At 40.1% G+C, this 22,527-nt stretch overlaps 3 protein-coding genes across 9 annotated transcripts in view; 1 reads left to right on the top strand and 2 right to left on the bottom strand.

The window, feature by feature from the left end:
- The window catches only part of LOC116845891 (arrestin homolog), a 107,393-nt gene that overhangs the window by 15,931 nt on the left and 68,935 nt on the right, over positions 1-22,527 (top strand). The gene's annotated exons all lie outside the window — the stretch shown is intronic.
- On the bottom strand, positions 7,495-15,006 carry LOC116845889. 7 transcript variants are annotated; one of them, XM_032819097.1, is made up of 6 exons: positions 14,855-15,006; positions 14,462-14,632; positions 14,060-14,182; positions 11,822-11,881; positions 9,691-9,996; positions 7,495-9,390 (listed from the first exon to the last, which is right to left on the bottom strand). In XM_032819097.1, the coding sequence occupies exons 1-6, from the start codon at positions 14,930-14,932 to the stop codon at positions 8,572-8,574; spliced, it is 1,557 nt and encodes a 518-aa protein (XP_032674988.1). In that variant the 5' UTR covers positions 14,933-15,006; the 3' UTR covers positions 7,495-8,571. The 7 variants fall into 7 exon arrangements, with proteins under 7 accessions (XP_032674988.1, XP_032674985.1, XP_032674987.1 ...); XM_032819094.1 differs by having other exon boundaries at positions 7,495-9,996; XM_032819096.1 differs by having other exon boundaries at positions 7,495-9,996; positions 14,462-14,607.
- Positions 19,327-22,527, bottom strand: part of LOC116845892 (14 kDa phosphohistidine phosphatase-like) — a 73,030-nt gene continuing 69,829 nt past the window's right edge. The window contains exon 4 of the mRNA XM_032819108.1: positions 19,327-19,494. Within this exon, the coding sequence (XP_032674999.1) occupies positions 19,402-19,494 (93 nt within the window). The 3' untranslated portion in view covers positions 19,327-19,401. The remainder of the gene's footprint in view (positions 19,495-22,527) is intronic.

Genomic DNA, 22,527 nt, shown 5'->3' with positions numbered 1-22,527 from the left:
ATCTCCCCCTCTCGACGAAGCTGAAGAAGGGAGAATATGTATATGTAGACTACCCACTCTCGATATTACTCTCCTCTTGGCTTCTCTCTCTTTCTCTCTCCTCTCTCTCTCTCTCCTCCCTCTCTCTCTCTCTCCTCTCTCTTCCTCGTTCCTGTTCTCGTTCTAGCTCGCTCCATGTTGTAATGTGGGGTGGTCATTATGTAAACCTCCTCACTTCCTTGCTTCCGTCGTGTTACGCGGGTTACGATGGAGGGGTCGACGAGTGGCAAGTTGTCAGAGTGGAGTCAACCGCTGAAAAATGGCCGCCACTTGTCGTGGAGAATTCGACCCCCTTCCAGTGATTCTATGTCAAAGTGACCAACCCTTAAAGAATCCCCCCGCGAGGAGAGGAGAGACCACTCCAACCCTCCTTCTAAATCGACACGTTTCTCAAGACTAACTTGGCCAAATGTAATAACGTACACGGAGAAAATATTGTATTATAATTACGTTAAAATAATATTTCTTTCTGCAACGTCTTTTGTAAAACTGGAATTTTAGTAATAGTTACTATAGAAATAGCTAATTTGACGATTCATCTGATACACACAATATAAAAAACATTAAAGTAGTTGCAATAATTTTGTAATAAAAAGCCAAACGTGCATGACATTCTTGAACAAATACATAATGATTTCGGTTATAATTCCTCACGGTTCGTTATTACAAAAATTTTGTGGTGAACCTCACAGCAATATTTTCTCCGTGCAGATGACAAGTATAAATCCTAACATGACATACACACACATTTATAAATTCAACTTTATATCTCTACTAAAAAATAACATTTTATCCGATGAAATAGCAGTTTTTTTTTTTATTTCCGTGTGGTGAATATCTTTCAAGGAAAGAGATTCTGTGTTAAGTAAGGAAATGATAAAAAAATTAATAATATCTTTCGCGATACAAAAAATTAATAATATTTTTCGTAAGCTCGGTTGTTTACTCTTCCGCACGCGTACCTGTAAGCCGCGCATTTCGCAGTAAAAGATCCCGTAATAAATTACACAGAAGCAACTTTAATTCCCGCGAACAAAAACTTGAAGTCCCCGAAGTCGACGTCGTAAATTCAGCTGCTTCCGCTTTTCCTCGGTTGGCTTCGCGGCTCCACCGATGGCGTAGGAGAAGATTAGGTGGGCTTGGGGGCTTGGCACGGTGGGCACGAATCCCAGCCCATGCATACCAATCGAGCGACAACCTAACAACGGTTAACCGCAACCAGTCGACCCGCTGCTAATCAAGAAATCACGTTGCGAGATAACCCCCAGCGGAGGGGTTGCGTCCGCCGGGTCGGACTGGTGTCATAACGCGTATCCGCCAACTTCGATCTTTTCACACGTCGCCCGTTTTGCCAGTCGACGCGAACTTTTGCTCGAATCAACGCTCGTAACGCTCGACACGCTGACTCGCTAGATTTGTAACCGAGATGAAATCGTGATAAAGGAAAAGCTGTTGTTGCAATTATCACTAATCCACGTTTTGCGTCGCAATTCTGTTTCAACGAGAATGGTAAAGCGCTCCTCAATAGTTCGTTACTTTAAAAGCTGGACATTAATGTAAAAGATGGGACGATTATAATCTAGAAATTCATTTAAACGCGAGCGACATATAGAATATAAAAGTGACAATATATAATTACATTATTATAATTTATATTGCCCGTAAGTTATAATTAGAGTCAAGATTGTGAATTGTTGTTACATAAGTGATGGCTACTCTCATTAACTCACAGGAGTTTTATCTACGTTAGAACGATCCGATAAGAAATAAATTTAATAGACTCGATGTAATTTGTCGAATATATCGTGCCTATAATTATTTATAACTTATATGATTTAAGGATTGCGCGAGATGATGAGGTAATATCTACGAAAAAAATTACTTTTTCCCTCTTACTTGGCTCTGTTTTTCACGCACATTGAGCACACGTCGCGCTTTTACACATGGGATCGCCGGGAAGCGGCGTGAGGGCGACGTTGCAGTAATTACGGGGTTAAATATCAAGGGGTTAATAGCGAGCCAATGAAGCGGCGAGCACGATCGGTGCGCTACACGATCTAACGCACATGTTAGCGTAGGCTTAGATGTCATGGATAATCCCGAGAGACGGATGAGTTTGAGTAGGAAATATCGCGGAAGTATCGTCGTGTCATTTCCTTCTCGCTTCCCGTAATTTAGGGTTGGATAAATTATAAGAGAGAACAATTTATAGATGAATATCTTCATTCGTTAGTTGATGCTATTAATGTGAAACGTTGTTTCGCGATATACGGGGTGTCTGGCAATTCATGACACACTCGTTGCAGATAGAACTCGTCAGAGAGAACACAAAATTCCTTTATCATTTCCCAAACAACCACGTAAAATATTGAGTTGTTAATCGAAGAAGATTGGTGCATTGTATGCAACTATGCACTAATCTTCTTTAATTAATAACTAAAAATCTACGTGGTCATCTGCAAAATGGTAGTAGAAGACTTTTTTGTTCAGCTTGATCTAATATACAAATACATGACGGGAGATCTCGCTGTCATAGCTGATCCATCATATCACGCGTGATTGTTCACCAATCTTCTCCAATTAATACTCAAAATCTCATGTAGTTGTCTGCGAAATGGTGGAGGAATTTTGTGTTCAGTTTGATTAGTTCTATCTGTACACAACGGATGTGTGTCATGAATTGCCAGACACACTGTATGTGTATCTACGCGTTATAACAGCGTAAACTTATCGTAGCGAGTGTATTGCTGTTTTACCGTGAAGAATGGACGCCGCCTATTGTTATCGGCGGTTATACGTACGGTTCTTTTTTGGTAACCTCTTCGCTTCGCTCCGATTCGGAGTAACGCGAATCGAGCCCTTAAAATTTTCTTCGCGAGCGCACCCTTTCTTCGTTCCAGCCACGTAGCGAAGTACTCGAAAGCTCGGTCCCACGAACCACGCGAAATCGACACTCTTCTGGCTACGTTTCAAGAGTGCTAAACCCGTCGGCCGCCATTTCTGGAGAAGTACACTTCGCGATCGTATTCATCAGAAAAGAGCGCCGAGGGCCGTGTGTATCGCTTCAGCGGGAAATTGATCAACATACGTGTGTCGTGTCAAGGCAATTAAAAGTGGAAATTATACAATTTGTCGAGTTATAATTACGGATCGTCTCTCTCTCGGCGGCGCACTCGCCGACAAAATTAAAATGGATCTGTAAGGTAGAAAGAGAAAAGAATATTTTTTCAATTGCGTATCGGAAATAGTAAATTGCGCGCGTGAATAATAATATAAGTAGATATGTCTCGACAACGTGAAATTTCACGAGTGAAGTAGTATTTTGTCTACGCTTTCGCCGCTCAATCGTAGAGGGCTCGTAGAGAAAGCATTGCATAAAGCTAGCGAAGCCTTCGAACAAACAAGTTAGCGGATTTTTCGACCAAAGGACTACGGGGAACAAATAAGAAACAGACGAACGAGACTGTCGAGAGGCACAGGAAAGGGGGACGTTTGCCCGCGCTTACCTCCTCTTTTAAGGTTCTTGCAACGTTCCGGAAGTACGAAATCTAATTTAACCTCCGGTCCGATAGCAGGACTCTTTCCTCGCTTGAAATTCCCTTCCGCGGATCCTCCCGTGTAAATCGGACCGACGCAAGAACTTTGGCAACTTGAACAACTCGAATTTTCAGAGTCATTTGGGACACGAGCTGGAGTGGCTGATCATTATTAGAAAAGTGAAAAGTTAGATTTGAAAAACGGATTTTGTAAGTCTCAGAGAATGTGTACACGTTCGTACACGTAAAACTTTGCCACCTTTGACGCGCTGTAAGGAGGAACGTTTCTACGATAAACAACATAAAATCAAAAATAAATTTACCTGATTTACCTGGTATAAAATTATTATCTTGGTAAGGATCTCTTCTTTCTAGTAACATTCACAAAATGAAAGAGATATTTCAGAGCTACTCGAATTTCTCTAATAAGTTTAAACATTCATGTAATGTCGTGTTTTATCGTACATTCGTGATATTTTCTGTACTCTGTACGACATGTACTTGAAAAAGCTCTCATAAGTTCGTGCGCGAATTTAACAAACGAATAATGCGTCGCGTCCTTGGCGCGATTGCGGATTAAAGAGAAAAAAAAAAAAAAATATATATATATATATATATATATATATATATATATATATAAAGAAAGGCGCCAGGCGTATACCGACAAAAGTTTTCGTCACTCCGGATACGGGGAAGTTTCACCGTATTTGCGCATCCGGTATCATAAATCTACGACTTCTCCCGTCTTCTGGTACCCGGTGGCCAAGTCACCAGGCCCTCCGTCCGTCCGAAGAATAAATTTGCAAGGCTGCCACATTTCTCCCGGTTTGCTCTCCCGTTATTAATTCTTTTCTCGATGAGAAATTTTTTAAACGCGCGTTTTTCAAAATTGACATTTGACACGAGCAAAGGCGCCAATAAACCCGCAACTGATAAGTCAATCTCTGCATACTCAAGAATACGTAAATTAAGATTATTATTTTGCACGTCCTTCGTGGTCTTTATTTGGAAGGATAAAAAGTTCCCCTATTATTTTCGCGTATCAATAATGTCGATAGCTTTTCCTCAAAGGTTCTTTTGTATCTGAAAACACAAGAAATATGTCCTTATTCCGCCTCAAGCAACGCAATTATTATTACCAAAAAACTTGCTGTCGTGTCGTTCATTAATTCAAGCTACGTCATATCAGGAAATCATAATCCCCTCATAATCCGCGTGAATTCTCCGTCCGCGCGCCAATTCATCGCTATCAGCGCCAGGTTTTTGTAGATTATTGATGATCGGGGCGTTTCGCCGCACAAAAGAGTGGCATAATAACGCAATTAGCGGCGCGTTGACAAATTGAATCGATCCGGAATGTATTCTTTTCATGGTGTCTCAATATATCGTAGAAATATCTCTTTCCCTCCCTCCTCTATCTTTCTCTTTCTCTCTTGGCTTTTCCCCTACCGATAAATATTTCATGGCGCCCGTTGTCCCCACATCCGTCGAACGTTGGACGATCCTCCGTTACACGGCTTCGCCCGGCCACCACCCTCGAAAATTCTTGCGGCGAGAACCATGAAAAACCGATAATCTTCCATCAATCAGTATCAGTGCGGCATCGCGTCGCGGTTTCGAAAATGTAGGATATTCTGCGCGCGGATGAGCTTATAAATTTAAAAGGAAATCGCACTTAGCCTGATCTCCGCCCGTTAAAATTTTTCACGGGTGACACCGAGGGGCCGATTTATGTCAGATATTGATTCTCATGCGGCGCAGCAGCTACCATTGTTACTTCGGGCTTCTGCGTATCGAGGAGCTCTGGCTCTTCGCGAAAACGACGCGTTTAGCCGACGTAGATCGTCGCACGGACACTCGACCGACATTCGGTTTCTCTCTCGCAAGCGCGTGACATTTCTATCTGATCGAAAATTGAGCTCTCTGTACCTCGCGGATCGGATTATCGCGCGCGCGACGATAAAGCTCCGTACGAAGCTGTCGGCCGTAATATGTCCGGCGATGTCAGAGAACTCTTAACTCCGTCCATATCGGAAACGGCGTGAAAACGGTGAACGCAATTAGAGAGGCGATCGTGTGTACACCCGCGGATTGGTCGCGATGCAATTACGCACGGCAGGGTGGGCGGCTGGTCGGTCGGGCGAAGGTGTTAAATTCACTGGATGTATACGTCAGAGCGTGCGAGCGAGCGAGCGAAGCGAGCCCCATTCTGGGTGGTAGCCGACACAAATCCGATCGTATTTTCATCGACGCCAAATTGGCAATATCCTCGCCGGTGACGATTCCTGAATTATGCATCAGCCTCGGGGACAGTCGCTCCGAAGTTTATCCATCCTGCTTGTTTCCACCGAGAAGCCCGACCCGCTCAGCTCTCTTCCACGCGGAGAGTTTTCTCCCCCTCTCTCCTCCGCCTCCGCCACCTCCTCCTCCTCTTTCTCTTCCTCCTCGTCCTCCTCCACCTCTTTCTCCTCCTACTCCTCCTCGTCGTCGTCCTCGGCATCGTTCGCCCCCTCTCGCTTCTCTGCCTCCTCTTCGCCGTCCTCCGCAACCCCTCCGAACCCCCTCGGAACATTGCACGTCTCGTCTCTCTCGACGGCCGAATTGCCACCCCCTTTCGGGCTCCCTACCCTCCGCACCCTTTCTCGGCTGGAAACGTCACTTATTGGTCGAGCGAGAGGGTGGAAAAAGAGACGATACCCTCGAATCCGACCAATCACGGTGAACGCCCGCGATAATGCTCGCGATATCTTGCACTGGTGAAACCTGGCCTGGCGAACGCCGTAGGAGAGAAGTTTCCGCGAGCGCGAGATAGCTCTCTCATCGACAGCGATTCCGGCCGAAACCGCTTGGATTATCGCCGGGATTGAGACGCGCCGATACATGCCTTGTGCTCTGAATATTTTCTTGAAAATCTCTCGCTCCCGCGTTAAACAGTCCTAATTTTTCTTTTTTTTTTACTACAATTCAGGTAGTTCGTCGCTAAGATACTTCCTTGAGGAATATTCTATTCTTTCCCTAGAGGGAATGCTACGTATCGCCCGTATCGTTAGTCTTTGAAATTAAATTTTAAGAATTGAAAGACGATGTTTTTCCGGTTCGCTCTTTTGTCAATTGTCAAAACTCATATTTTTGTGGAGAACTTTTAGCGAGAAAGAGTGTGTGACAGCTGGTGACATACAATCGACCGGTGAGAGGCGAAAGAAAAGCCGGTCATTCCTGTTTTAATAATCAGGAACCGTCATAGAGAGGCTAGGTTATCCTATTGAGCGCCGGAAAAACGGCGCTTAAGCCTTTAAGAGAGCATCGAGGCCGGCTCGAGGGACAGACAATGGGAGGTAAAAGTAAAACGTCGTTTCGGGAACGAGGGTGGCCTACCCTAATAATAAAATGATAAGAACCGTCGTCCGTCCTCCCGCCGACCGCCCCGCCCGGTCCAACTTCCTCCCCGGTCCGAACCCCCGTCGTATATAAATGTCGATATTATTGTAACGAAGCGCCTTTGATGCCGATTTCGTGGCGCGCGTTTACTCACGCGCGCGCATACACACACACACACACACATTTGTACGCGTCGCTTACTCGTGGAAACAGTTACGGGCGGAGGCGGCGTGGCACGTACAGCCACGATTATTATCGCGTACACAGACGGTACACACGGGATCGAATCAAACGATGGAACCGATCTCCAGCGGTAGAAATCGATTTCCTATTTACAGCCCCCTGGCCGTTGCCCTCTTCCGCCCCTCGTACTTCCTATCCGGACCGGCGTGATGCGCGTCGCAGCGATGGATACGACCTGTCGTCGAACAGAGGCTGCGCTCGAATCGGGGAATCCGAATCCCCTCGACTAAATTAGTAGCTGATCGGTAAATAGAAAGACACAGGAGGCTAATTCGTAGTCGCGCAAATGAGAGAACAATTGACGAACAAAATTTTATTTAGACGATATTGATGGGAGTGAGATCGGTTTGACAATGTTTGACGATATTTGATTCGTAGCACGCAAACTATGATACAGATCTGTGCAAGCTTCTTTGAATTTCCAAAGTTGCTAAATAGACATTTTTTAATGAGCAACGGTGATTTTTGCGTGGTCATTAGAAGAAGCTCACAAATGTGATACCCGAGCGCATTCTCCAAATCTGAAATTCTTTAATCATCTGTTGCGATTAATCGTGTTAATTTTGTCTATTTTTCTGCTAAACTCCAATGCAAAAATCTGGTCTAAGAAATGCGCGCGAAAAAAACAGAGGAAGGTTTTTATTTCGTACAATTGTCTGCGAGATCTATTCAAATTTAAACTTGAGTTTTTTCTTAAATTAATTAAATAAAATGCAGGCTGGATGCCGCATGACCAACTAAGTCCATATTCGAAACTTCTAAAGAGGAGATATTTAAAGAAATACTATTTTCACTGAAACTTCGACCAAATTTATCGATTAACGGTGTAACTCTGACACGTGTGATCTTTAACGCACACGTTTCTGCACACGGCTTTCAACGCGCGCGCGTAAATCCATCAGCGGTATATAATTTCCGAATAAATAACCCGTCAGTCACGCGACAAGCAACATGCATCGGCAGCCGGTTTGTTCACCTTGCACTTAAACTCTCGCGACGAACGGTGCGTTTCCTCCTTCTCTCTCGTCCCTTTTTTTCAAAAAGTGGTTCAGATGGACGACGCGAGAATGTCGGACGAAAAAATTGGCAACCCAATTGATCGCACAGAGCTGACGGATAGTGAACGAGTCGGCCTCAAATTATTGACAATTATCGATCCAGGAGACCGAACCTCTAATTTCATAGATCTCGCAGAAACCATTCCCCTTCGCGCACTTATTCCTACCTTCGTGTCGACTTTTATTTCTGACTAGAGAAGAGATAATAGAAAAGATACTATATCTAACGCGCACGAAGACACAATCCAAGTGGATGCCTCGCTAAGTGTTCGCAAAATCGTTGCACGCATATCGCGTGTCACTTGCGCGACAAACTTTTAGGGTTTTCGTGTACTCGGCTGATCCTTCTCGCAAGCCTGCAGCTTTTCGCACTTCTTCAGGGGACAGTAGTGCACCCCCGTGGGACAGGAGTACGGCTTTTTCGGGGAACACGGCGGCAACATGAGCTGCTTGATCTCACTCCTGTGCTCGTAACACGGGCACGCTCCGGGGTGTATTTTAGGCGGTGGTGGACAAGGACACAGGAGGATCGGTACGCCCGGTGGCTTTGGCAATGGTGGAGGCGGGCAAGCTTTCTTCTTCTTCTTCTTGTTGATCGAATTGATTCCCGTGCGTGGCTCGATGTCCTCCTTCTTGATGTCCTCCTGAAACGGCGGGCACGACGCGAGCTTCGCGAATTTCGACGGCGGACACGTCACCTTCTCGTACGTCATCTTCGGCGGCGGGTCGATATTGGGAATTTCGCATTTTCCCCTCGGTAGGCAGGTATCTCTGCATAACGGTTTCTCCGGTTCCTTCTTCGGCGCTTCCTTCTTCTGCTCCGGTTTCTCGCACTTGACCTTCTCCCGAAGACAAGGGTCCTTCTTCTCGCATGGCTTGCCGCAGACATTGTCTTTCGCCATCTCGCAGATATCGTTTATTTTCTGGCAGTCGATCGGTTTGCCAGAATTTGACTTGTTGTGCGGCACGGTGGTGTTGTGAAATCTTCGCAAATGAGCTCTACGCAGTGGCGTAGGGTGACGAAGACCGCGGTAAGCGAACACTTTGCATAATCCGTGTGTCCGTGCTTTGTGCGAGATTCCATATGTATCTTGTGTGCGCTTCGGTTTCGTCTGTCGTCTAACTTCAGTATATGGCTGTGAAGAAATACATGGTACATATGGAAGCCACGAAGAAGATTTGGACTTGAGACCTTTGTACTTCGGGTGTAATCTGTTCGGTCTGTATTGTATAGTAAATGTGGAATATAAAAGAGGTTCACGTAATAGTCTTTTAATAGGTGTCTCAACAGGACATTTAAAATCTGCTGATTCATGATGGTGTGATAATGATGAAATGTATTCTTCAGTAAATGGGAACATTCTCAGAGGTGATGAATGAGAGAACGTTTTTGCCGGTATTTCTTTCAAAGTAACCGGTAGTCGTTTGTAACCTACCGCAACCGAATCACCCGGAAAACGCCTGGTTAGTTCGCCAGTTTGACCGGATTCTTTATTTGTTAGAGGTGTGTCTCTCATATGCTTGTTCTCGAAGAGAATGACATTTCTCGTGCGAATCAATCTTTTTTGGCTAGATGTCAAAGAATTTTCTGGCTTGTTCCGGATTAGTTCTCCGACCCCAAAAGCAGGCTTCGTGCTATATCCCATTTCTGACTTGAGACACTCCCCCATTATTCCGACAGATGTTTTTGGTAGACTCTTTGGCAGTGCATCCACTTGACTGTACTTCGCTCGATCAACAGCCTGCGGTTCAGAGAAAGACGTGAGAAGGGAGATATATAGCTACTTTTCTTAGAAATAACAACTCTCGGTTTCCACCTGATCAATTGGCCGCCGATGCCTCCACGTACCCTCTGTCTCTCTCTGTTTCTCTCAGTCTCTCTTTCTCTCCCTTGCTTTATCGTTCTGTTTAGCTCACTGACGCGATTTAACATTTATTGCCTTTGCACGGTTTCTTGGACGGGCATTTAACGCAAAATGGCTTTTTCTTGGGCCGCGGTTTCGAAGGAAGATAGCCCGGTGGGTCGCTAGGCCGACAGGGGCCTTTGGGTGGGTCGCATGGATGCTTCTTCGGTCGAGCCGGTGGATCCTCGCCGCAATCTGGTTCGCCCAACTGCAGTCCGATGCCAGCGACTGCCTGCTAGTTATTATGCATGAAGTCACGGAGGATCGTTCTGCGATCTTCCTCAATGCTCTCCCGCGATTGTCCCGACTCGCCTCTGGTGAGTCCACCTCCCTCTTTTGAAGAGATCAGTAAAACGGCAGCACAGGGGCCGCAAAGGAATTTTTGCGCGAAAGTAATAATGAGCAAGTTTCGGAATGACATCGGTCGGTCGGAGTTCAAGTTCGCTTGTTTGCTTGTCGGTGAGAGTATCCTCTGACCGATGAAACCGGATCGACTCGTCGGCTCGTTAGTGCTGTTGTTCTCGTTGCTGATCTCCTCCTGCTCCTTTTTGTCTGACCGAGCCGCGCTCTTAGTCGCGTTGCTTTTGGGACGAAAAATTCGCCGCTTAAATTCTGACACCTTGTCAATCAGAATCTGCAGTCTCTCGGCGGCGTTCTTCTCAAAAGCTCCCTTCGACATCGGTATCGCGTGTCCGGCCTCCGTCGATCTTACACTCGGCGAATACACGTGCGTGATGAACCTCGTCAACGCATCCTCGCTGACGCGTCTAAACATCGGCAATGTGGCGATGGACGCGAGATCGTAGCTTTGGTCGTCGGAACGCCGCGGCTTCTCCTCGGGTATTTTTCTGATCGTGCTCTGATGATTGTCCATACCGATCTCGTCCTCGAATTCCTCGCCTTGCGGGAAGTAATCGTCATTGCTCGGTCTATCGCCGTACGATAACTCGGATTCCCCAGGCTGACGTCTGTCGCAACGACGCGACGAAGTGATCGTGTATAAAGGACCCCTGTTGGCTTTGCTCTCACGGCGTTCGATCGATCTCTCGTTTTCGGATAACTCTATCGCAGATCTTGAAGATGGGCTCGATCTCTCTCTTCTCTGCGGAGAGAGGACGACCACAGTGATCGAATTTATGGTAATTCGTTATTTACCGTCGCGAACAAGACTTTTTTATGTTTTTTTCCTCTTTTCATTTGTGGTCTGCACTGCACTCGCGGAATTTTCAGCGGTTCAAGGTGGTCGATAGTCGATGAAACAAAAAGAGGCAGAAGGGAGGTGGAGCCACAGCGATCAATTTTTGAGAAAACTTGCGATTTTGCGATTCTACTTTCCCGCGCGCTCGCCTGTCTGACTTAATCGTGGAATTTTCACCGAAACTCGCGTGAATCGTAAGATATATACGGGTTACATGCGAAGTGTTATTTTATACTTTTCACGTTCGAAACAGAGCATAATGTGAGATGCTAAAATTGTTAAAACGTACTATTAGGCGAGGTCTACAATGAAGATTTAAGCTTTAAGAAATTGACCAACTATGGTTGAATATTCTTGTCGACGAAAAATCGATTGTGGTTGGTCAATTTCTTAAAGCTTAAAGCTTAAATCTTCATTATAGACCCCGCTTTAGAGGGGGAGGAAATTAGTATCTTGAAAACTTACTTCACCGATCGTTCCGCGTTCTCGAAACCCGCTACCAGGACTTTCCGCTTTCGGTCGTAACTGTAACGAACAATAACATAACGTGACTTAACGTGACACGATTGTTTGATTAAGATATTAAAAGAGTATCCCTACCAATAAAAAAAACGTATGCAGAAAATGCATCGTAACATTTATTATCATCTACAGGATTTATCACACAAATTTTTTTACAAAAATATATACTTTACAGATAACATATTGTAGAAACACAGCATTTCCTAATTATAATCAAGTAATTTAAAAGTATTAGAATTATATATTCAAGTTGTTTTTGATGGATCAGATTTCTTGTTCAAGCGGTTCACTTTTGTATTTATGCAAACTTTGTACAGAATAGAATAATTTCTCTTAAAAGTTTCAGTCCTAAAAATAATTATGTTTTTATTTGATAATTTAGGCGAGAAGTAGTTTCACTTTGCCCTGAAATGGCTTCAACAATCTTCTTCCTGGCCACTATCTTCTGGGCAACCTGGAGCCCTCTTAACGGGCGGACATTCTCTCGTTTTACGCGACTCGACTTTCTTCATATCGGAGCAGTCTTTCTCTTTCTTCCCCTCACGGGTCATTTTCTTCTTTTGACATACCTTTTGCACTTCTCTCTGTTTACACGACACGTCCTTATCCGCGCTCCTCTTGCACTTGTCTTCTTTAGTCTTCGTACACGTAGCTTCCTTCGACTCCTGTCGTTTACAAGGAACTGGCTCCGCGCGTTGATGTTTTTTGCAAGGATCCACCTTTGCTCTAGAGCTGTCGTTGTCCTTGTGGTGCGTGCACGATTGCTTCTGACACTTCTCTTTCCGGGTATTACAAAAATCGTGGTCATCTTTATTATCACAAGAACTTTTTCTCTCGCTGCAAAGAACCGTCGTTTGTTTCTCACACACTCGTTCGCGCCTCTCGGAGCAATCCGTGGTTCTTCGTTGGCACACTTCCCCTCTCTTCTGACACGTTCCCTCCGTAGTTTTGCAGGCTTTCTTCCTCTTGTTACAGATATCGTCTCTATCCTTTCTTCTGAGAAGTCTGTCCCACAACTCACAGATCTTTTCCAACTTGCGCCGAATATCAAATTTTAAGTCGCAGTCCTTCGGCGCAAAGAGAATCCTGTCAGAGAGTAAATCGTAAACGGAAAGCGCTTCGTTTCCAGCAGGGATATTTCCCCGATTGTAGAAATCCGAGATGGTAATCGAGCGTGATTGGACATGTGAGTCTGACAATATAGATTTAATTCCAAAAGATACTCGTTGAATCTTATTTTTCTCTTTAGCTGTCGCATTATTTTCGAAATTGTCAATCTTTAAACGTTCTCGGAAGCGACCGTTATTGCGACTGATCGGATTGTTCGATACGCTAACCAATGTCCTGATAGGAAACCAGCCGATGAATCCTGCACTGCAACTGCAGATATCACGCAACCATTTCAGCTTATTATTCAATAACGTCTCTGACGTCGATCGATTAGTTGACATCTTCATTTTGCAATTTATTTCTATATTTAAAAGTTTTCCGGCGTTAAACTGTCTTGTCGATCCTCCCATCGGTTTTTCCTCGTCGTCTAACGAAGAAGGCGACAATGATCGACAATTATTCTCTTTCGCGTCGGAGACATTACGAGGTGAATTCCCGGTTTTGCCCTTATCCTTAATCGAAAGATGCCTCCAGGAGGTTCTCGTTGCCGCGATAAAGTTTATGTATTCTTGAAACGGCGAACACGTCAAGCCGGGGAAGCACTTGCGGATCGCGGTGGCGCAATCCCTTTGGCGGGTTCTCGTGTCGTTAGGACCGATCTTATCCAGGAGTCTCGCGTGAGGACACAATCCGCTGCACGCGTTGCCCGCCTGAGGAAGGCGAGATAGGCACTTATGCTATGAATTTGGTTGTGCTCCGTGGATTTAATCCGGCTAAGAATTGACTTAAGATTTAAAGAAATAGTTTGGGGGTTCTAAGCGCCAGTCCCATTGGCTATCGATCCTGCTCCTCGAGATGGAGATTTTTCTCAAGAAAGCACTTCCGTGTTTCCGCATTTCCGCGTTTGAAAATATATGCAAAGATTCTTTCCTTTATTTTTATTTTTTTTTTTTTTATTTAGCGGCCGATATATGAGGTAACAGTATCAATTATAATTTAACCCTCTCACTCTCTCTGCCCCATTATATTTTAGATAAATTATTATATATTTGAGATTTATTTATTTCTTACCTTTGATATTATTTCATTAGACATCAACGAATGATTTAATGTTGGAACTCCCTCGGCTATTGGTAAACGATAAAGAGCTTCCACAAGTTCCTTGGTTTCTTCCACAAGTTCTTTGGTTTCACGCTACAAAAAAATCTGTTTTATATATATCTCACATTTGAAATACTATGAATGTTACTTTAAAAGGGAAAGATGGAAAATATATTATTAGTATTGTGTGCTTTAATGTAATTATAATTGGATCATTATACTCTTCTTTTAGTTTCTCTAATTTAATAATATTTCTCTAATAATTTCCAAATTTATTATATCTAAATTTCAGTAATTCTAAAATTCTCCTCGCACAATTGATAGATCGCATCGAAATTCTTTTACGTACGTAGTAATTATTAAACAACTTACGATATGTGTGAGTGGTTGATTGTCGCAATAATCGCGTATCCTACTGCGATTAGGCAATGGTTTATTGGTAGTCGTCACATCATACAGCGCGAGTGTGTTCAATTTCATGCTGTTTCTTAATAATTGCGACTGTGTCCGACCAATTTCTCCAGCACCGCCAATAAAAAAATTCTACATAGACAGTTTTCATTAGAGTAATCTAATCTAAGTAAACTAACTCCGTTTCTCAATGACGTTCGCGTTTTCTTCGGAAGACATAGAGATTTTGTAAATTAATAATATAATCTATAAATATGATACGTATATGTAAGTATATATTTGTACTACATAGAGTTCGTAAAATCAAATATTTCGCAGCGCATTGAAAGTCAGCTAAATAACACTCATAAATACCTTGAAGTTCTGTTTACCAATGTAGAACTGTCGTGGCCCGAGGGACCTCACGATTAATTTTGTGGCTCGGGAAAACATCGTTATGCCAGTGAATAACTTGGAAATTTTTTAACGCCTTCAACAGGCGTCCGATATGTCCGAATTGATTGATTACATGGCGTTTGTTAAACGAACATCGATTTTTTCGACCTCAACTGTCAGAATATATTGCGACAAAAGTCAAGGCGTCATGCGATTTTACTATCGATACTTGCATTATCATTACTGACTACGTTTGCAACTATAATACAATAAATATAGTTATAAAAAGCTTAATTAAAAAATAAGTTGATATCGAGAATAATACATCGTTAAATGATATCATTGAAACGTATTGATTAAAAATAAAAAGATTCTCTAACGTATCATTGAATTTTATTTAAAAATAAAAGTCCGCTCCATCAATTTACTTTCATATTCAAAATTTTAATTTTTAAACATTGTAGCAATATGTAATTTATATATTAAAATTTAACATGAATTCTTACAGTCCAAATAATTTCTTATTTTTAAATTACACAGCTAATTAGTAGGCGAAAAGGACTTTCATTCTCAAGTAATATAATTCAATGGTAGATAAGTAAAATTCAAGAAGCTATAATTCCGGAAATAATAAAGATAATGAGGTGATTCAAGAAGCATTTTATAGCTTAGAGTCTCTGCTTTTCAGATATATAGGGAGATAAAGTTTAATTTTTTTTTACGGAACTATATAAGTATGATATAACTATATGAATATAAATCGAGATTTGCCGGATGCTAAAATTTTTTACAAACTTTATTGAATAATACTGTGCAAACAAAAAATCACAAACAAATGGCGTTTACACCATTTAAAAGCATGATCCTTCTTCTTTAATTTGCGCCCACGCAGATTGCACTGCAATGTTTTTTCGTCGAATTATTCGACATTGAAATAAAACGCGTCTCTTCGACTTTGGTTGCACACAATAATTAAACAAAACAGTGTGTAACATTCACTGAGCTATGAATAAAAAGCTAAAAGTTTTTTCTTCAAGCTGTATGTATTTTTTTTTTTTAATTAATTTTCAATATAAAAAGTCAACCGAAAGATATAATTGAAACTTGAATAGTCTCCATTTCCTACTTAATATATTTAATAAATAAACAATAGTAACGTTATATATTTAATATTCTTGAAAAGCAGAAACTTTAAGCTTTAAAATGCTCCCAGAATCATTTCGCTATCATCATTTTTGTCGAAGTTAAAACCTATTGTATTTTATTTCGGCATAAAGAAAAAATGCATTAAACTATTATCTTACAACCCATCATTATCTTAAATCCTCGGTAAGTATAGTGGCGGCTCGTAGCGGAGATTTTGGAATTAAAAGTTGCCGCTGTATATCGGAAACCCAAGATACAAACCGACTGATACGATATCGACATTTAGCTGAGATACAAACCTTCCTAGCAAGCCGCGTGTCTAACTTTAACAAATAATTACTTGAAAACTAAGACGAATCAGACGAAATTCTCGAACGTGTCAAATGTTTTTTAATGTAGTTTTTCCATATTTAATTGTGTGGCGATCAGTCCGTGCATTTTCGAAAACGGTAATACGCAGACAAATCACTATACAACTAAATACGATAAAACTATATTGAAAAATAGTAAAAATAGTAAACACTTGTTCGAGCGTTTCCAACTCGTCTTAGTTTTCGTAAAATTAATTATTAAAGAATTACTTAGAGATCAATCGATCACATGGCGTCATCTAATGGTGTCATACTAGAACTTCTTCATCAGAAGATTCAAGTCCTGGCTAAATATGATTCAAATCTTGACAATGTGAGAGTTGCTAAATATTATTCATGTTGTAAGTATACAATGTCAACTTTTACTGCCAAAGTCTCTATTACAAGCTGCTAGTGTACTTATTGAATATTTGGAATCGTAGTAGAATTTAATAATAGATTAGATAAACTTTTCTTTCATGTTGAAACATAAGTAATCATTTTCGGAAATGTACGAGCTAATCGCTCCGTAATTAGATATGGTAAAATTACATTAAAAAATATTTGACTCCTGTTTGAATGTTGACCAACTTGGCTTGGTTTTTCGTGAAATTGTTTATTCGCGGCTCGCCAGAAAGGTTTAAGTCTCAGCTAAGTGTCTTGAGGTGTATAGCGAAAACTTTTAGTTCCAAAGTCTCCGCTACGAGCCGCCACTATACTTATCAAGGATTTAAGATAATGATGGGTTGTAAGATAGTTTAACTTTTTCTTTTCAACACAAAATACAATAAGCTTTAACTTCGGCAAAAATGACGATAGCGAAATGATTCTGGAAACATTTTAAAGCTTGAAGTCTCTGCTTTTCAAGAATATTATATACATAACGTTACTATTGTTTATTTATTAAATACATCAAGTTAAATGAGAAATGGAGACTATCCAATTTTTAATTACATCTTTCAGTTAACTTTTTACAATGAAAATTAATTTTTATAAAAAATACGATAAGTACATCTTAAAAAGGAAACTTTTAGCTTTTTATCTATTGTTTAAGAAATGTTGTACACCGTCCCGTTTGCCTATTGTGTGCAATCAAAGTCGAAGAAGCGCGTTTTACTTCAATATCGAATAATTTGATGAAAAAACATTGCACTGCAATCTACATAGATGCAAATTAAAGAGGAAAGATCATACTTTCAAATGATGTAAACGCCATTTGTTTGTGATTTTTCATTTGCACAGTACAATTTGACAGAGTTCGTAAAAAGTTTTAGAATCCGGCGATCTCGACTTATATTAATATAGTTCCGTAAAAAAAATTAAACTTTATCCCCAGGAATATATTTAAAACTAAATATTTTAAACTATAAAATGCTAAAATATTTTAAACTATAAAATACTTCTTGAATCATCTCATTATCTTTGTTATTTTCAAAATTATAGTTTGTTGAATTTTACTTACCTTTTATGATAGAGTAATGACTTATTTATATTCAAATAATAAGATTTAAGCAGATCAGAAGGACATTTATTTTAAGACATTACGATTCAACGATAGGTGAATTTTTTATTCTTTCAGTAACTTTTATTAATGTCATTCTTATATTCTTTCTTAAACATCGCCCACGCCCAACCAGTGGTAACATAGATTCATAAAATTTGGATTTATCACAGCAATGCACTGAACTGTTGGCGTTATATTATAAGCCACTGTCAATATTTTGACTATGCAGTCCTTATCTACGAGCTAAAATGTGGCTAACCTTCTTATCAACGCGCTCTTATCAATAGCTGCTAACACGAGATTATCGACCAACAAAACCTATGCACACGAACAAGAGTTCATGATATTGATTTAATAATAAAAATAAATTTATCCTGTTAAATTATACGGCATGTTAGATAATTTATACACAATAGTAAGAACTCATTCGTGAGAGAAGAGGAGAGAAAAATTTTGCATGTATGAAGTAGGATATTAAATGTATGTGTGTAAAAGAAAACCCATTTATATATTTTTTTAATTCTTTATTCATGTTCTGAAATAATTTATTCCACAAGTCATGTGTATATAGTAGAATGAAACGCTTTTATTTTCACTCTTATAAACATTCTTATATTTTATTAATTAATGTACAAAGCAGGATTTTTATATACGAATGCGCAAGCGATTACACATATAAGGGAGAAGATGGAAATACATATCACTTTTTTGTCTTAGATGAAAAACTCAATATTAGATGCAATAATCGCATCAATAACTGTCAGAAGCGTTAAAAATATATCTCTTGTAATATATTCATAATTATTAGGAAAAAAAATCTTTGAAGAGCACGATATTTTTTTTTAATATAATGCAAAAAGTGAGGTTTTGGAAAATAGAATAAAATATGTATGAAAATTTACTTTGTTATTATAAAATTGTTGACGTTAAAACAACTTTTTAATTAAACTTTAAAAGTAAAAATTATAAATTAAAAATGGAAATTAAAAAAATTCTATAGAAATTAAGAAAATAAAGTTCAATAATTCAAATTATATAAAAATCCTTTAGATAAGTGAACAAAAGTCGTAAATAAAAACATAAATTTCATACTCACTAGATATAGAACACTTTGTTCTATGTTATCACCTATTGCTATATTTTCTAAATACAAACCAATGAATCTCAAAGTAGAAAAAATATCCAAATAATAAACTCTGCAATTTTAACTCACAACCGCGAGTTTAATGTCATTATTAATCGGCGCACTATAATTAATATGTTATATTTATCAATTAAGACGAAAAAATATTGTTTAATCTTACCTAGTGAAAAGTTTCAATAGGAATAAAACAAATCGGTTTCTCTTAAGTCGATAAACTTTACTGTAAACGTGGTATTGACGCCAGACTCCTATTACGTTTATTTCAATCACTGATAGATCGCAGCAATTGTTTAAGAAATCAGTCTCATTTCATATTATCACCTTCTCCCCTATTTATTAAATAAAAAGGACATCCGCAGGGCATATCATCGTAATAATCTAACTAATAGCCATCGTCTGACCACGTAACGTTGTAGTCGGGAAATTTTTTCTTCAGTAATTCAACCGATACCCGATGATCAGCTTTGCCGAAACCCTGTAATAAAAAAAATAATTAAATTACATTAATTTTTTTCGAAATTAAATTATATATTTTTTTCGAAATTAATACGGAATATTAACTTTTTGCGCGATTTTTACGCAGTAACGTTCGATTTCGTTACACTCATTTAAGAATCTGCCAACACTAAACGGAGAACTACCTGCGCCGGTGATCACCGCGTTACGAGAATAGATTTCGTGTTATTTTCAGCCTTGAAGCTTTTACGTGAAGTGCGCTCGAAATCCGCCGCTGTTGAGTTGGCGGCAGCAACGTACAAAAAAAAAAAGAAAAAGGAAGAAGAGAAACGAGGAGAGAAAGGAGAGGAAATAAAGAGAGAACGGAAACAAAGATTTCGGACAAAATTCCGCCGACGAGTTGAATCGTTCGCATTATTTCAGAGGCAACGAAAAGACTGAAGTAGCGACGAATGAGATTCTTGAACGAACAAAAGCACTTTTCCGACGTAGAAAGTAAGCAAAAAACACACCGAGTAGCAAAATTAGATAATGCATCCGTAAATTCCCGATTGTCGTCGAAACACTTAGGTAATAATTAGATACAATTAAAACATTGAATCAGACTTAGGTTCGTATTCATAGACCGATCTTTTATTTAAGATTGTCTTAAGTTCATTATCTGATTAGCTCCACAACTAATGAAATAATTCGTACAGATCCGAAGATGAACTATGAATATATTATCCTTAGAGCTGTAATATCAATTATATGAAATTTCCGAATATGTAATATGTAATAAAGATATGTACATATCTTCTTTAAGGAGTTTATTCACTTAAATGCTTAGAATTATACGCTGAAAATTATATGCTAAAAATTTAACATAAAATTACATGCTAAAAATTTATCGCGGTAAAACACACTCGTGAATAAACCAACCAAGTAAAAAACTTAACGTTATAAATGTTGAATATTAAGAAACGCGGCAAAGAAAAAAGAATAACATTCACCGCTTTTATGTAATAGTCGATTGTAGGTCAGAAAATTGCTGTTTTACGTCATTGTACTGAGTGAAGTGTGATAAAATAGTATCATGAAATTAGTGTAAAATTAACATCTATCATTTGAATAATGAAGTAAATACACAAAAACATAATTTTCGATATTTGTTCGATATACAGTCAACTGATGAGTAGCTATCTTGAGATTGAAAATACATATCTGGTGAATAAACTGCTGAAATATTCACGCTGATACGGAAAGAGAGATATCGCGATCGGCGAGATGATGGGCGCGTTGATAACACGCGTGTCTTCCGTGCAATCTATCCCAGCACAATAATACCGCCGCAATTTTCATTTAAGTTTTACGACGTCGCCCGACAACCATCATGTCCCTGTGGGATCCGAAATAACCTTTAAAAAGTGAATGTCAAATAAAATATATGCATGTACGTGTACGTGTATACACATACGCTCGTAGCTGTGACCGGCAATATACAGAAAACACCGGGGGGTGGTGATAAAATTGCTCTTACCCCGGGCTGTCCCTGACTTCGTCGGCTTTAAAACCACGCGGTACTTTCCCGCCTCGCCCTCGCGGCTGGAAATACTCAATTTTTTATTATAGATTTGGATAAAATTCGTCGTTTTGTTCCAGAAACGCATCATCCCGCCGATCTCGTCGCATCGCGCACTTCGCATTTATCGACAAGGATTATCCGACTCGACACAAATCTTGGATTTTTTATTTTAACTTCTCGAATACATATACGCGCGCGCGCGCGACACGTAAAAAAAAAATATATATATATATATTTGAGAAGTTTCAAATCAAAATTCGGCGATTCGTGCCAAATCGAGATGGATATTTCGCGTCCAATAATCACGAAGTGCGAGACGCGGCGAGATACAAATATAAATGGCTCGAAGTGCTTGCCTATGCTGCAGAACACATCGACTCGTTTATTCCTTATGACGCTTTTCTCGCACGGCCACTGAAAAATTTCCTCTAAAATAGCGCAAACATTCAGCTCCGCGCTTTTCAGCCTTCGTATTTTCACATAGCGGATAATTTCGACGTAAGCCGACGCGATTCGACGCGATTCAAAATTTACTTATTGAAAGAATAACGTGCGGACGAATCTTCTGCTTCTCAATTGTACACTGCTATTTGATCAGGGTTTAATATTTTTCTTTAATTTCATCTTTTATTTCTTATTTAATATTTCGTCCAAATTATCCTCTCGCGCAAGAATAATTAATTTGTCCTATGTAACCCTCATTGGCTTACAGCATTTTTATTCTATCTAATATTTGAAAAATTTTAATATCGAAAAGTATTTAATTTTGTTTTTTTGAATATACACTTTTTAAAGGTCTCTTTTATTTAAATTTTCTATTTATCTCGTGGAATGAGCTCAGGGATAATTCCGTCGCGAGTAAGCCGGCGGGAGAACCCGCAAATGAAACGTCATAATATTAAACGATATCGCGCGTGAGAACAAAAACTCACAGTCACACGTGTTCCAGTCGAGTTTTTGCAGCGCACCTGCAATAACTGATTTACACTACTTGCGCAAAATGCTATCGTGAATACGACGGTATGGCTCAATAAAATCCAACGGCTGTGCAGGAGTCATTTCGTTGCGCGAACATTTCCAAGTTTACGTAAATGCAATTGCAATTTTACACGTGGAGGGTGGAGGTCGATCGACCAAACTCCAGGTTTACGGTACTTATATGCTCGAAAGAATTTCACTGTATGAAATCGTACGAAAGCGGTACGAAGCTTTTTTCTTTAATTTCGTCGCATGTTTTTCGCCGCGCTGAATATATACAAAATGCGCGCCTCAGCGACGTTAATACGCTGATTATTTTAGAAACGTTGCGTTTCAACAATGTAAGCCCGATACCTCGCTAGAATCACATTTTTGAAAATGTCCTGGGCTGAAATCCGGTAAGTACACCGTACTTTCGCCGCGCGTTTTCCAGCCTCGAATTCGAGCGTCGAGTTAAAGAAAGGTTTGTTTTACAATAGTTCTAGAGTTCTATATCATATATAACAATAG

Source organism: Odontomachus brunneus, unplaced genomic scaffold (assembly GCF_010583005.1).
Source record: "Odontomachus brunneus isolate Ranch 3 - 2012 unplaced genomic scaffold, Obru_v1 Obru_scaffold_059, whole genome shotgun sequence".
NCBI lineage: Eukaryota > Metazoa > Arthropoda > Insecta > Hymenoptera > Formicidae > Odontomachus > Odontomachus brunneus.
This window is presented reverse-complemented; position numbering and strand designations above follow the sequence as displayed.

Bases quoted from the DNA above. Each gene is read 5' to 3' on its own strand.
- LOC116845889 (XM_032819094.1), bottom strand. From the start codon at position 14,932: ATGTTTTCCCGAGCCACAAAATTAATCGTGAGGTCCCTCGGGCCACGA. The intron at 11,882-14,059 runs GTAAGAAATAAA...TGTTCGTTACAG, and splicing joins CTAATGAAATAATATCAAAG to TTACGACCGAAAGCGGAAAG. The intron at 9,997-11,821 runs GTAAGTTTTCAA...TCTGAACCGCAG, and splicing joins AACGCGGAACGATCGGTGAA to GCTGTTGATCGAGCGAAGTA.